The sequence below is a fragment of the Propithecus coquereli genome, unplaced genomic scaffold, assembly GCF_000956105.1.
Source record: "Propithecus coquereli isolate 6110/MARCELLA unplaced genomic scaffold, Pcoq_1.0 Scaffold519, whole genome shotgun sequence".
Classification (NCBI taxonomy): domain Eukaryota; kingdom Metazoa; phylum Chordata; class Mammalia; order Primates; family Indriidae; genus Propithecus; species Propithecus coquereli.
This window is the reverse complement of record NW_012151052.1, coordinates 1,456,405-1,467,968: the sequence shown is the minus strand read 5'-3', so window position 1 is coordinate 1,467,968 and position 11,564 is coordinate 1,456,405. Positions and strand designations below refer to the sequence as shown.

Below are 11,564 nucleotides of genomic sequence, written 5' to 3'. Positions count from 1 at the left end.
TTATCCATTTTTTCTTGGATATCATTCAGTTTTCTTGCAATCCATGTTTGAAATTCTTCTTCTGTCATTTTAGTGTTCTGAGTTTGGTTGATGTCCATTGCTGGGGAGCTGTTGTTCCTCTTTGGGGGTGTGCTTTCCGTTTGAGTCTTCATACTTTCAGAGTTCTTTCGCTGGTTCCTTCCCATCTGGATCAGTTGTTCCTTCTTGCCTTTAAATTTTCGTTTGGATAATGACACACCCTGTTTAGTCTCTGAGCCAGTAGGTGGTGTTTGTGGGTGAGATTCGAACACACCCTTTATGATGAATCATTAGATGCAGTAAAAGGGTGTGCAGGATGACCTCCCTGTCAGTAGGTGGCACTTGCAGGGAGGAGCGAGCTGTGGTGCTGTGTTTGGGTCCTGTAGCTAGCTCTTATTCCTCTAGAGAGGCCCTCTTGTGCCTCGGGTGGTGGGTGGGGCCCTGGGATTTCCAGGTGTGTCCTTATTCTCCCCCTCAGTGGGAGAAGTGAGTCTGGGTTGGGCTGGATTGGGCAAGCCTGCCCTCAGGCTCCACCACTGCTGTTAGCAGGGATCAGCTTCTGCTCTTTGTTTCTGTGCAGAGCTTCCGGGAGGGGCTGAAATGGCTCCACTCAGCTGAAAGTCTGGGCTTAGGGGCTGTGGCTGCCCAAGGCCCGCACTCTGGAGCAGGTCTCGCTCCCCTCCACTCTCCCCCACTCCGTGGCCTCTCCCAGGCCTCTGCCAGAAAGCAGGGCCTCAGGCCTATGGATCTCCCCTGGCTGTGATGTGGGCCGTGGGCAGGAGGTTCCCTACTCAGGATTGTAGCCTGAGCTGTCCTTATTCTCTCCCTCAGTGGGGGCAGGACCGGGAGTGAGTCTGGGTGGGGCTGGGTTGGATAAGCCTGCCCTCAGGCTCCACAGCTGCTGTTAGAAGCGGTCAAAGTTCTGCTCTTTGTTTCTGGGCAGCGCTGCCGGGAAGGGCTGAAATGGCTCCACTCAGCTGAAAGTCTGGGCTTGGGGAGTCGGGCTGTCCAAGACCCACACTCTGGAGCAGGTCTCTCTCCCCTCCAATCTCCCCCTCTCCGTGTCCTCCCCCAGGCCTTTGCCAGCAAGCGGGGCCCCAGGCCGATGGATCCCCCCTGGCTGTGATGCGGGCTGGGAGGTTCCGCACCCAGGATCGTAGCCCGAGCTCGGTGCACAGCCCTCCCTTAGGAGTAGAGTTGCCGGTCAGGCACGCCGATCCGCCCCTGCAGGCGCACACTCCTTAGTAGGCTCCTTCACAGATCCCTCCTGCGTGCCCCAGGGCAGCGCGATCGCGACCGGGGTGCATGGGGTCTGGTCTGCAGGCCTGACCCCTGGACCCTGGAGATCAATCCCTGACCCTGCCAGGGGGAGAGGCGCTGGTCCCAAGTCACCTACAGGGCGCCCAAGCTGGATTGATTTCACTCCACCTGGGGATTTGCCCCACTCTCCTGGAGTCTCCAGGCAAGTAGCACCTGGGAGGGCTGGCGGGTAGGGAACTCGCCGTCTGAGTGCCCCTCAGTCTGTTGTAGGGCCCCAAAAGGAAAGGTCCTGTTCTTTGGAGATGCCTCCATATGATGGCTAAATTGTCTTTCTGGGCACACACGGGTAGGGAGGGGGAAGGAGAGAACGGAGCACTATGGCGTTTGCCGCTAGGCTCGGGTCTGTGCCCGGGGAGGTGCCCCGAGGGGGCTGGGAGCCCGGCGCTGAGTCCGCAAGAGGCCACTGCTCACTGGCGGCAGCCGTCTCTGGGCTGGTGTCGGCAGGTCTCTCCAGCCGCTCAGGAGCCACCCGCAGTCCGAGATGCAAGGGAGGGGGAAGTTAACCACTCCACCTACCCTTGTGGCTGGTCTCCAAGCCTCTCAGGACCTTTCTCCTTCCAGTTCTCCTCCGCAACATCTTCCCGTGGAGTCTTCTGTAGTTTCAGGCACCCTTCCTTCCGACCCTCACCCGATCTATGTTTCTCTGCTCGCTTATTTTTTTTCTCTTTCTTCTAAAATTCGTCTTTTTTGCAGAGACCTTCTGACTGGCGGCTTGTCTCATCCGCCATCTTGGCTCCTCCCCTCTACAGTTTGGTTTTATACATTTCAGGGAGACAGGGGTTACAGGTAAAGTCATAACTCAATGCATGTAAGGCATACCTTGGTTTGGCCCGAAAAGGTGGGCCATCTCGAAGTGGGAGGCTTATAGGTTATAGGTGGGTTTAAAGATTCTTTGGCTTGTGGTTGGTTAAAGACATAAAGCTTTGTCTAAAGACTTGCAATGTTTCAACATAAGGAGCTGTTTATCAGAGATAAGCCATCTGCAGGTTTGTCTTGCATATCCTTAGGCCTGTTAATGGGTTACAAAGGATGTCCCCAAGAAGGGAGGGGGGCATGATAAGGCATGTCTGACCTCCTTTCTCCTGGCAGGCAATTTAGTTTTAGGATATTCCTTTGGCCACAAGGGGGTCCATTCAATCAGCTGGTGGAGGGGTGAGCCTTAAAATTTTATTTTAGTTCACAATTCCCCCCTTTTGGCCAAGAGCTGTCAGAGACAGCATCTATGGCCAAACTTTTATTTTGTCCCATCCGTTGTCAGGGTGGTGTGGCTACCTGCCCTGGGTCCATTCAGTCCCTCAGTGGGACCCTTGTGGCCAAGAGGACTGAAGAGCCAAAAGGGGGTTTACAGCCAATTAAATATTTTAGGCCAAACAGGACCAGAGGTAGACAAGCTCTCATTAACACTTTAAAATCTTCTAGATGACATAAGAATAAAATCCAAAATGTTAAAGGCCAGGCTACAAAACTAATTTATCTATAAGTGTTGAACTACTATATTCTTGGGGTTAGTGGTAGTCTTATAGCAAATATAAGCATCATTAATATTTAAGCTAAGGGAATTTAGAGACTTTTATTGTATCATAATATTTTAGTCTTTTTAGTAATTTATACTAAGGTGGCTGATAAATTACTCATTATATCTCCTTTTGTATAAATCTATAACTGAGAAAAATTATACTCAGGAAGTTCTAAGTCTATAGGAAGTAGGAAAAAAATTTACAATTTGGATGAATCTTTGCAGCATGTGGTCTGAAAAGACAGCATTTCAGTTAGTATTCCTTTAGGCTTCTGTGTGCCCATCCTTGATCTGGAAGGTCTAAACTAATTCCATCCCTTCGGAATCAGCCCTTACAATCTCACACGCTCTCCTCTTCCACGATAGTCCCTGGGCCTAGAGGGAGGATATTTGAACAGGGCTTTGGCAGATTTCGAGGTTCTAGGTCCCAGAGATAAGGTAAACTTGCTGTTTACTTAAAATTTGTCAGGACTCTGGAAAACAAAACAAAATTAGTAATGTTTAAATAAAGAGTCTTTTTGTGAAAATTTAGTTAGGTCTCATGAGGTTGAGTTAGCTATATCCATGGTCATATCAGTTTTCTAATTAAAATTAAAGTCCAGGAAGTTTGTTTTGTTTTAGTCCAATGGTATATAATCTCCAAAGATATTAGAAACCAGTATTCAAGTGGATTTGTCAGTCCTTTTTATGACTTTACTTGAAGAAGCCAACTTTGGACTTAGCCAGAAAGAACTACTTTCTGAGATGAATTAAAGTAAAATAATAATTTTTTTAAAGATGATAAAACTTGGACTAGCCACGGTTAGAGACAATTGATAAACCAAATTGGTTACTTTAGTGGTGTACAGCAATTTACATAATAACCATAATTATTACACCAAGACATGTCAATGTTGTACAATACTGGAGCATATATTAATAACATACTTATACAAGCATAGCCCAAAGAAAGTTAAACGCCATTTCATATTTGACAGTGTTCCCTGTATGGCTTTGACATACTAAATAAATCTAATGTCTGTTTTAGACTTTTAGTGGCCCTAATACATAGAAATCTAGTTTAGGGTCGAAAGGTTGGATTTAGTTCTCCAGCATTTTCCCAGGCACATTATAGTTTTCTTTTATGAGGTTGATTTTCCATAAATATTTGATGAATTATTTTTTTAACCTGTTTGTGTAATAGAGACTGGCTTGGTCTTTTCTATTTTTTAATTGAGAAAAAGCACATAAAGGGCAGAAATATTAAATGTACAATTAATAACATTTTATGCATATTTAGTATCCAAATGAAGCTATAGAACATTTCAAAATCCCCAGATGCTTCCATCATGCACTTTCCCTGTCAATTACTGTTCTGCTATCCCAACCAAGGGAACTGTCCTTCTGACATCTGTCACAAGTATGTCTCCTCCTGAACTTGAATGTCATATAAGTTAAAGTAAACATTTTGTCGTTGTTTCTAGTTTCTTTCTTGTTTCTTGCCTGTTTTTGAGGCCTTCATTCTTTCCTGTGGATTCAGATCGTTGTCTGTTGTCATTTCCTATAATTCTGAAGAATTTCCTCTTAAATTTCTTGTAGAGAATGCCTGAAAGTACTCATTTCTTTTCATTTGTGTTTATCAAGAGAATGTTTTTACTTTGTGTTTATTTTTGAAGTGCAGTTTTGCTGGATATAGAATTCTGGGTTGACTTTTTTATTTTCCTTTCATCATTTAATTGTGTCATTGCACTGTCTTCTAGTCTCCATTGAACATAATGAACACTGAGTCAATGTCTTTATTATTGTTTTCCTGTGTAGAGTGAGCTTTTTTCTTGAAGATTTTCCATTTGTCATTGCATTTCAGCATTTTAACTATAATGTGTGTGCTTAAGATTTTTTGGTGTTTCACTGGAATGTTTTATTGAGTTTCTTTGAGCCATAGAGTAATGTATTTCATTACATTTGAGAAGTTTTTGTTATTATTTTTTCAAATATTTTTCTCAGCTCTCTTCTCTTTTTTCTTTCCTTTGTGACTTCCATTCACATTTGTTGGTATTCTTCACACTGGCCTCTAAACCTCTGGGGCTGTGTTCATTTGCTTTAATCTTTTTTCTTTAGAACAAATAATTTCTATTCATCTATTGTCAAGTTCACTGATTCTTCTGCCATAGTCGACTGTTTTTGTACCTATCAAGTGAATTCCTCAATTGGGTTCTTGTACTTTTCATTTCTAGAATTCTCATTTGGTCTTTTTTTTTAATATATAACTTCTTCTCTATTGAAAGTCCCTATTTGTTGAATAATTTTCTTCATATTTTCCTTTTTTTAGTCTTTGATCATAGATAACAGATTTTAAAATACTATTTGAATATCTATAAAATAACTGTTTTGAATTCAATTTCCCATTTGATGTTTCATTACTGATATCTCTTCTTTTTTATTATTCTTATTCTTAACTTATAGCTTGACTGTCTAAGGAGTGCCCCTCTATCTGCATAGCTTAGTGATAAACAATGGTTCAGGGGGTTTTGCTTAAACATCACGAGCTCGTGACACTTCTACCAATTCCCCTGCCTGTGGTTTGGAAGGTGCATGAAAACTACAGCAGTTCTTACTTCCCTCTGTACTTTGCACTGGTCCCTCTTGGGTCTCTGTCACTTCTAATATGTGTGCAGAGATTATCTCAGCAATTCTATGACTGCACAGTTTCCAGGAATGCACTATTAACTTTCAGCTGGTCAACCACTTGCCCCAGCCAGGACCATCACCTTGGACAAGCAAAGCTGTGGGATCCTTCTGTTCGTTTCCTGTGGTGTTCACCACATTTAGCTGGAAACACTGAAGGATCTGGCTCCACTCCCTACCCCAACTCATGTAGACCCAATTTGGCAGCAAGTTGCTAGTTTTTGCTGCCATCTTCATGCTGTTGCTATTGCAGTTTTTCAGTTCTTGCTGATTGTGCTTTGGTGGAAGGGAATAGTTACAGGCAAAAGGCCTTGGACTTTTCTCATTCTTACCCAAAGTTCCAGTACATATTCAAGAATTAAAAATTCTCAATTTTTTTATGCCTTTGGTTATTTCCAGAGCCCTGAAATCATTAGTTTTTATGTTTTTTTTCCTTTTATACTTCGGTTGTTTTTGTTTCTGCACAGAGAATTCAATAAACTTTTCAAGATATTGTAACCAGAAGTGCTTTCCAAACTGAATTTTACTGAACATAATGGCCACACTAAATGGGAATGGGGGTGTATACTAGCATAAGTAACTTTTAAGTAGAGAATATGGTGTCCATATCCTTAGGTTAAAGAGAAACAGAGCTCAAAACAAATACTGAACTCTAATCACTCCATTTCTTATTCTCAGAGGTATCCTCTAGCAATTTTCAAAATATCTTATGTCCACTCTAGGATTAAACAAATAAGGGAATATACTATAGATAATGAGAGGCAAGAATATCAGTTTAAGAGATGGAAATCCCAAATAAAGAAAAAGAGTAAATATAGAATGATACCTGAGGAATTGTTCATTAAGAAGAACTCATGGTCTATGTAGGGCATGTTAGCATTCACCTATAGTCCCAGAAACACAGGAGGATTGCTTGAGCCCAGGAGTTTGAGGCCAGCCTGGGATACATAGCAAGACTCTGTCTCTAAAAAATTAGCTAAAAATAAGAGCACATACTTTTTTCTCATGTTTAATTATTCTTTTTCATATATTTTAATTTTGAAATAATTTTAGACTTGCAAAAAGTTTCAAAAATAGCAAAGTTTGTTCCAATATCATTTTCCCTCACCTTTCCTTAATGTTAAACATCTTACATCTTACATAACCATTGTATATAATCAAACCCAGAAAATTAACATTGACACAATGGCATTAAGTATATGGATGGATTTCACTGTTTTTTCTACTGATGCCTTTTTTAAGTTCCAGAATCAAATCCAGGATTCCATATTGCATTTAATTTTCATGTCTCCTTAATCTCCTCTGCTCTGTGACAGTTCTTTATTCTTTCTCTGTCTCTCATGGCCTTGATACTTGGAAAGTACACTGATTAATAACTTTTAAGAAAGTGTTTCTGATCTTTTCTATTGATTAGAATCCGATTATACATTTTTGACCAGAATATCACAGAAGAAATGGTCCTTCTCAGTGCACCATATTAGGAAGTGCATAATATCAATTTTTCTTCTTACTAGTGATGGTGGAAGAATGTGATCAATGAAATCCTTTCTGTAAGGAGGTCTTAGACAAAAAGAACCCAGGCAGCTGCTTCTGTTACTCTTCCTATATGGTCATATGTCCACTTTGTTAGAAATCATCTATTCCTGTCTGAGCCCATAATGACCTTTTTCCCAAGAATTTAGAATTTAGTTATTTTAAAAGTCTGCTGTCCAACCAAGAATATTGAAGGGATAAATTATGTTTATTTTTATGTGACAAATGATTCTGTGAGGACCATTTACATGGGAATGTTGATAGCCTGGACAAAGAGGAAGAGAAATTGGATTATTAAGACATGGAAGTAAACCCCAAAGAATTGGAGAAAATCTTTGCAAACTATTCAACTGACAAGGAATTAATAACCAGAATATATATGGAACTCAAAGAACTCAATAGCAAAAATATAAATAATCCAATTTTAAAAATGGGCAAAACATCTGAATAGACATTTCTAAAAACAAAATATATAAATGGCCAGTGGGTATATTAAAAAATGTTCAACAGCAGTAATCATCAGAGAAATGCAAATCCAAACCACAATGAGATATCACCTCACCCTAGTTAAAATGGCTATTATCAAAAAGACAAAAATAATAAATGGTGGTGAGGATGCAGAGAAAGAAGAACATGTGTATCTTATTGGTTGGACTGTAAATAGGTACAGCCACTATGGAAAACAGTACTGAGATTCCTCAAAAAACTAAAAATATAATTACCATATAATTCAGCAATCCCACAGCTGGATATTTATCCAAAAGAAAGGAAATCAGAATATGGAAAAGATATCTGCACTCCCATGTTTATTGCAGCACTATTCACAATAGCCAAGATATGGAATCAACCTCAATGTTCAGCGAGGGATGAAGGGATAAAGAAAATGTGGTATACATAAACAATGAAATATTATTCCACCATAAAAAATAAAATCCTGTCATTTGCCGCAACATGGGTAGAACTGAATGCCATTATGCTAAGTGAGAAATGCTAGACACAGAAAGACAAATGTTGTGTGTTCTCACTCACATGTACAAGCTTAAAAAATTGATCTCATGGAGATAGTAAATAGAATGGTGACTATCAGAGGCTGGGAAGGGTAGTGGGGGACATAAGGAGGGGTTGCTTAATGGATACAAAAATATTCTCCAGGGATTAGGGGGATGGGAGGGTAAATCCACAACTAAAGGACACGGGGAGCACTGTAGGGGGGAAGGGCATGCCTTTAACCCACACTTGGGTGAGGCAAAGACATAAAGTGTAACCATAATGTTTGTACCCTCACAATACCCTGAAATAAAAAAAAAATACAGTCAGATAGAAGAAACAGATCTAGTACAATAGGGCAAATATAGTTAAGAATAATTAATTGCATATTTCAAAATACCTAAAAAAGTCCTGTTTCCAACACAAAATAAGGATAAATGTTTGGGGTGATTGATAACCCAATTACTTATATATGATCATTACATATTCTATTCTTGTATCAAAATATCACATGTAATCCATAAATATGTACAACTATTGTGTATCCATAAAAATAAATATAGTGCCTTTGCACCTATATGTATATTATAAACACATATGCACATTTGCATAAGTGATGTAAATTTTGATCTTTTTACTCAAATATTCAGTTTTAATTTCTTAATGTCTTTATAAATGGATTACTAAATATATTAAGGCCATATTTTAATTAAATATATTTATCTATATGGGTACATATGAAAATATTATGTTGGTCAGCATTTGCCCATTAGTGATTTATGACCAGCCACTCAAAACTCAGTGGCTTATAACACTAAGCATGTATCTTCATGTTCATGGATTTCACGTTAATAATTTGGCTGATGCAGGCCAGGCTCAGCCGGGTGGCTCTGCTGCAGGCCACTGAGCTTATCTCCAGTCTATGAATTGTGTTTGATCTGGTGCCAAGGCTGAAGGCAGTGAGTACTCAGGGCACACTTTCATGGTAAGTACAGGAGTCTACGAAATCTGCAAACCAAGCTGCACAGGTGAATATTTGATCATGCTATTGACAAATAATAATGTTTTTCATCCTTCATAAACTTAAAAATGCTTTGAAATTTAATTTTTCATTAATTAGAAGGTAAAGATGGGTGTATTTTTTCAACATGTGACTTTACATGGAAATTTTCTTAAAGGGTCTCATTGGCGGGAAAAATCTCTTTACCTGAACTAAATTTCTCCTAAAATGTAGCTTCCTGAACCTTATATAGATCATCTGTTACCTTCCTAAAATGTAGACCATAATTCAGTTTATCTAAGGTGGTTCTGCGATTTTGCATTTGTGACATGCTATCAGTGATGCTCATGACACTGTTGAATTCTGGAAAAATTTTGAGTCGGGAGAAAAATAATGCTACATCCATGTTGAGTTGTTTTTGTTTTTATTTTTGTCAAGAAAGATTTTTCATTTATCAAATGATAGTTATATATTTCATACCATTTCCTCATTTTTCTGTTGACTCTATGACTTAATCAAGTTTTCTTGCTAGGATCCCAACTTGCTGATAATATCTGGAAACACATTCAAATGTATTTTGAGGCCATTCTCTAAGTGGAATAACTCTGAGGGTTGGGGAAATGGTGACCATACTGGGCTGTCTGCCATTAACTCACCATCACTTCTAAAAGTACCTTCCCTAGAAGCTCTTTTTACATTCTGTTTTCCTGTAGAGTTGCTCAATGAAGAATCCTCCCATGAGATTTGGAAGTTAGAAGATGATTCAATACTATCCATTAGCACCTGCAGACAGACCCATGGACTGAGGTAAGGACTGCAGACTCACCTGGTGAGGTGCTGCAGGCAGCTGAGACCATCACCATCCCCACCCTTGGGCTTCCTAGGCAGGTCTGAGGATCCCGTGGTCATGCACCTTCAGAGGCAGATGCACTCTGGCTTCTGGAGGAGCACCAGGGAACCCCATCATTTCTAGCATCCACATCTCTAAACATCATATCCTCTGGCCTTTGAAATATTGTAGTTTAGACTCTAATTTCTTATATTCCTACTTGGAATACCTAGAGTAGCTTTTCCTTTGATGTATTAACTCCAACTGGTCCTGTAACCCAGACTCCTCAGGTGTAATCAGCTCTGTCTTTTCATAAATCAGGACAGTCTTTACCATGTCTGTGCTGCTGGGGCTGAGGAAGAGGAAAGAGACTTAGGGAGCAGAGGAGGCTCTTGGCCCCTTTTACCAAAACCTCCCAGTGACATTCAGAACATGGCTGCCTCTGAAAAATGCTCTCAGGAGATGGAGGCACCAGGAGGAGCAGCTGGGGCAGCCCAGCCTCACATGTCTCCTTCCCTGGGGGGTTTCTGTTAGGGCTTGTAACACTGTGGGAGGGTAATTATAAGATTGTAGACAGTAGTAAGTTGCAAAATCTTCAGGCTGCAGGCTGCTGATGGTGAGGGTGAAATCTGTCCCAGACCCACTGCCACTGAACCTTGATGGGACCCCAGTTTCCAAATTAGATGCCCCATAGATCAGAATCTTAGGGGATTGCCCTGGTTTCTGCTGATACCAGCTTAAATAATTGCTAATGCCCTGACTGGCCTGGCAAGTGATGGTGACTGTGTCTCCTAGAGATGCAGCCAGGGAAGATGGAGACTGGGTCATCTGTATGTCACATCTGGCACCTGAGATTGGAAACATAAAAACAAACATCCACATAATTAGTCATGTTATGAAAGAACTTCCCTGAAGAGCCAGGCAGTAATGACCACCCTGGCTGAGTAAATTCTTGGTGTTCTCCCTCCTTACCTGGGAGCCAGAGCAGCAGAAGCCCCAGGAGTTGAGTGGGGGCCCTCATGTCCATGCTGTGTCCTGATGGGGACTGACTCCTGCACAGAATGTGACCAACCTGTTAATAAGTCTGCAGGGCAGGGGGCTGTGCACTGAGAACATGCAAATCAGCCGGGGATGGGCAGGCTGGGCACAGCTGCAGGGCTGGCTTATTTCAGTGACTCAGGACAGACCCAGTGTCTTCAGGTGTCCCAGGTCAGACCAGATCAGCACATATTTGCCTGCAGAGAACTTATTTCTCCCTAGGGTCTACAGGACATATTAATAATATGTCTAGTATTCTGTGAAGAGCATGTTATTTTCATCTCTTCAAAGTTTAAGACATGCTTTTCCTGTTACCTTTCAATTTTTGATGGGTTGTTGGTGATGGCACAACCCCAGAAACTGCAAGATAGTTTACAAGCTCCTTGCATTTAGTACCAGTGAATATTATTGAGCCTAGAGAGGCTTCCTATTTTCCCTGATTCCCTGATGCCATTGGTGTGATAAGTTATCAGCACTACCATCCAGAGATGCCATGATGTAGGAGAGCAAGAAAAACCATAGGGAGTCATGATTTGTAAGAGAGGGCAGGTGTGTCATCATTAACTTGTCATCTCCAGCTAAGTGATCTCTCTTTCTCCATCTTTGAATGCTCTGCCCCACTCCTTCAATCAGGTCAGCCAAGGTCAAGGACTTTCCCC

At 41.1% G+C, this 11,564-nt stretch overlaps 1 gene segment (V, D, J or C); it reads right to left on the bottom strand.

Moving 5' to 3' along the window:
- Positions 1-7,295: 7,295 nt before the first annotated feature.
- On the bottom strand, positions 7,296-10,925 carry LOC105820309. The segment is given in 3 exon segments: positions 7,296-7,316; positions 10,372-10,715; positions 10,840-10,925. Coding segments are annotated over 3 exon segments (420 nt in total).
- Between the last annotated feature and the right edge of the window lie 639 nt (positions 10,926-11,564).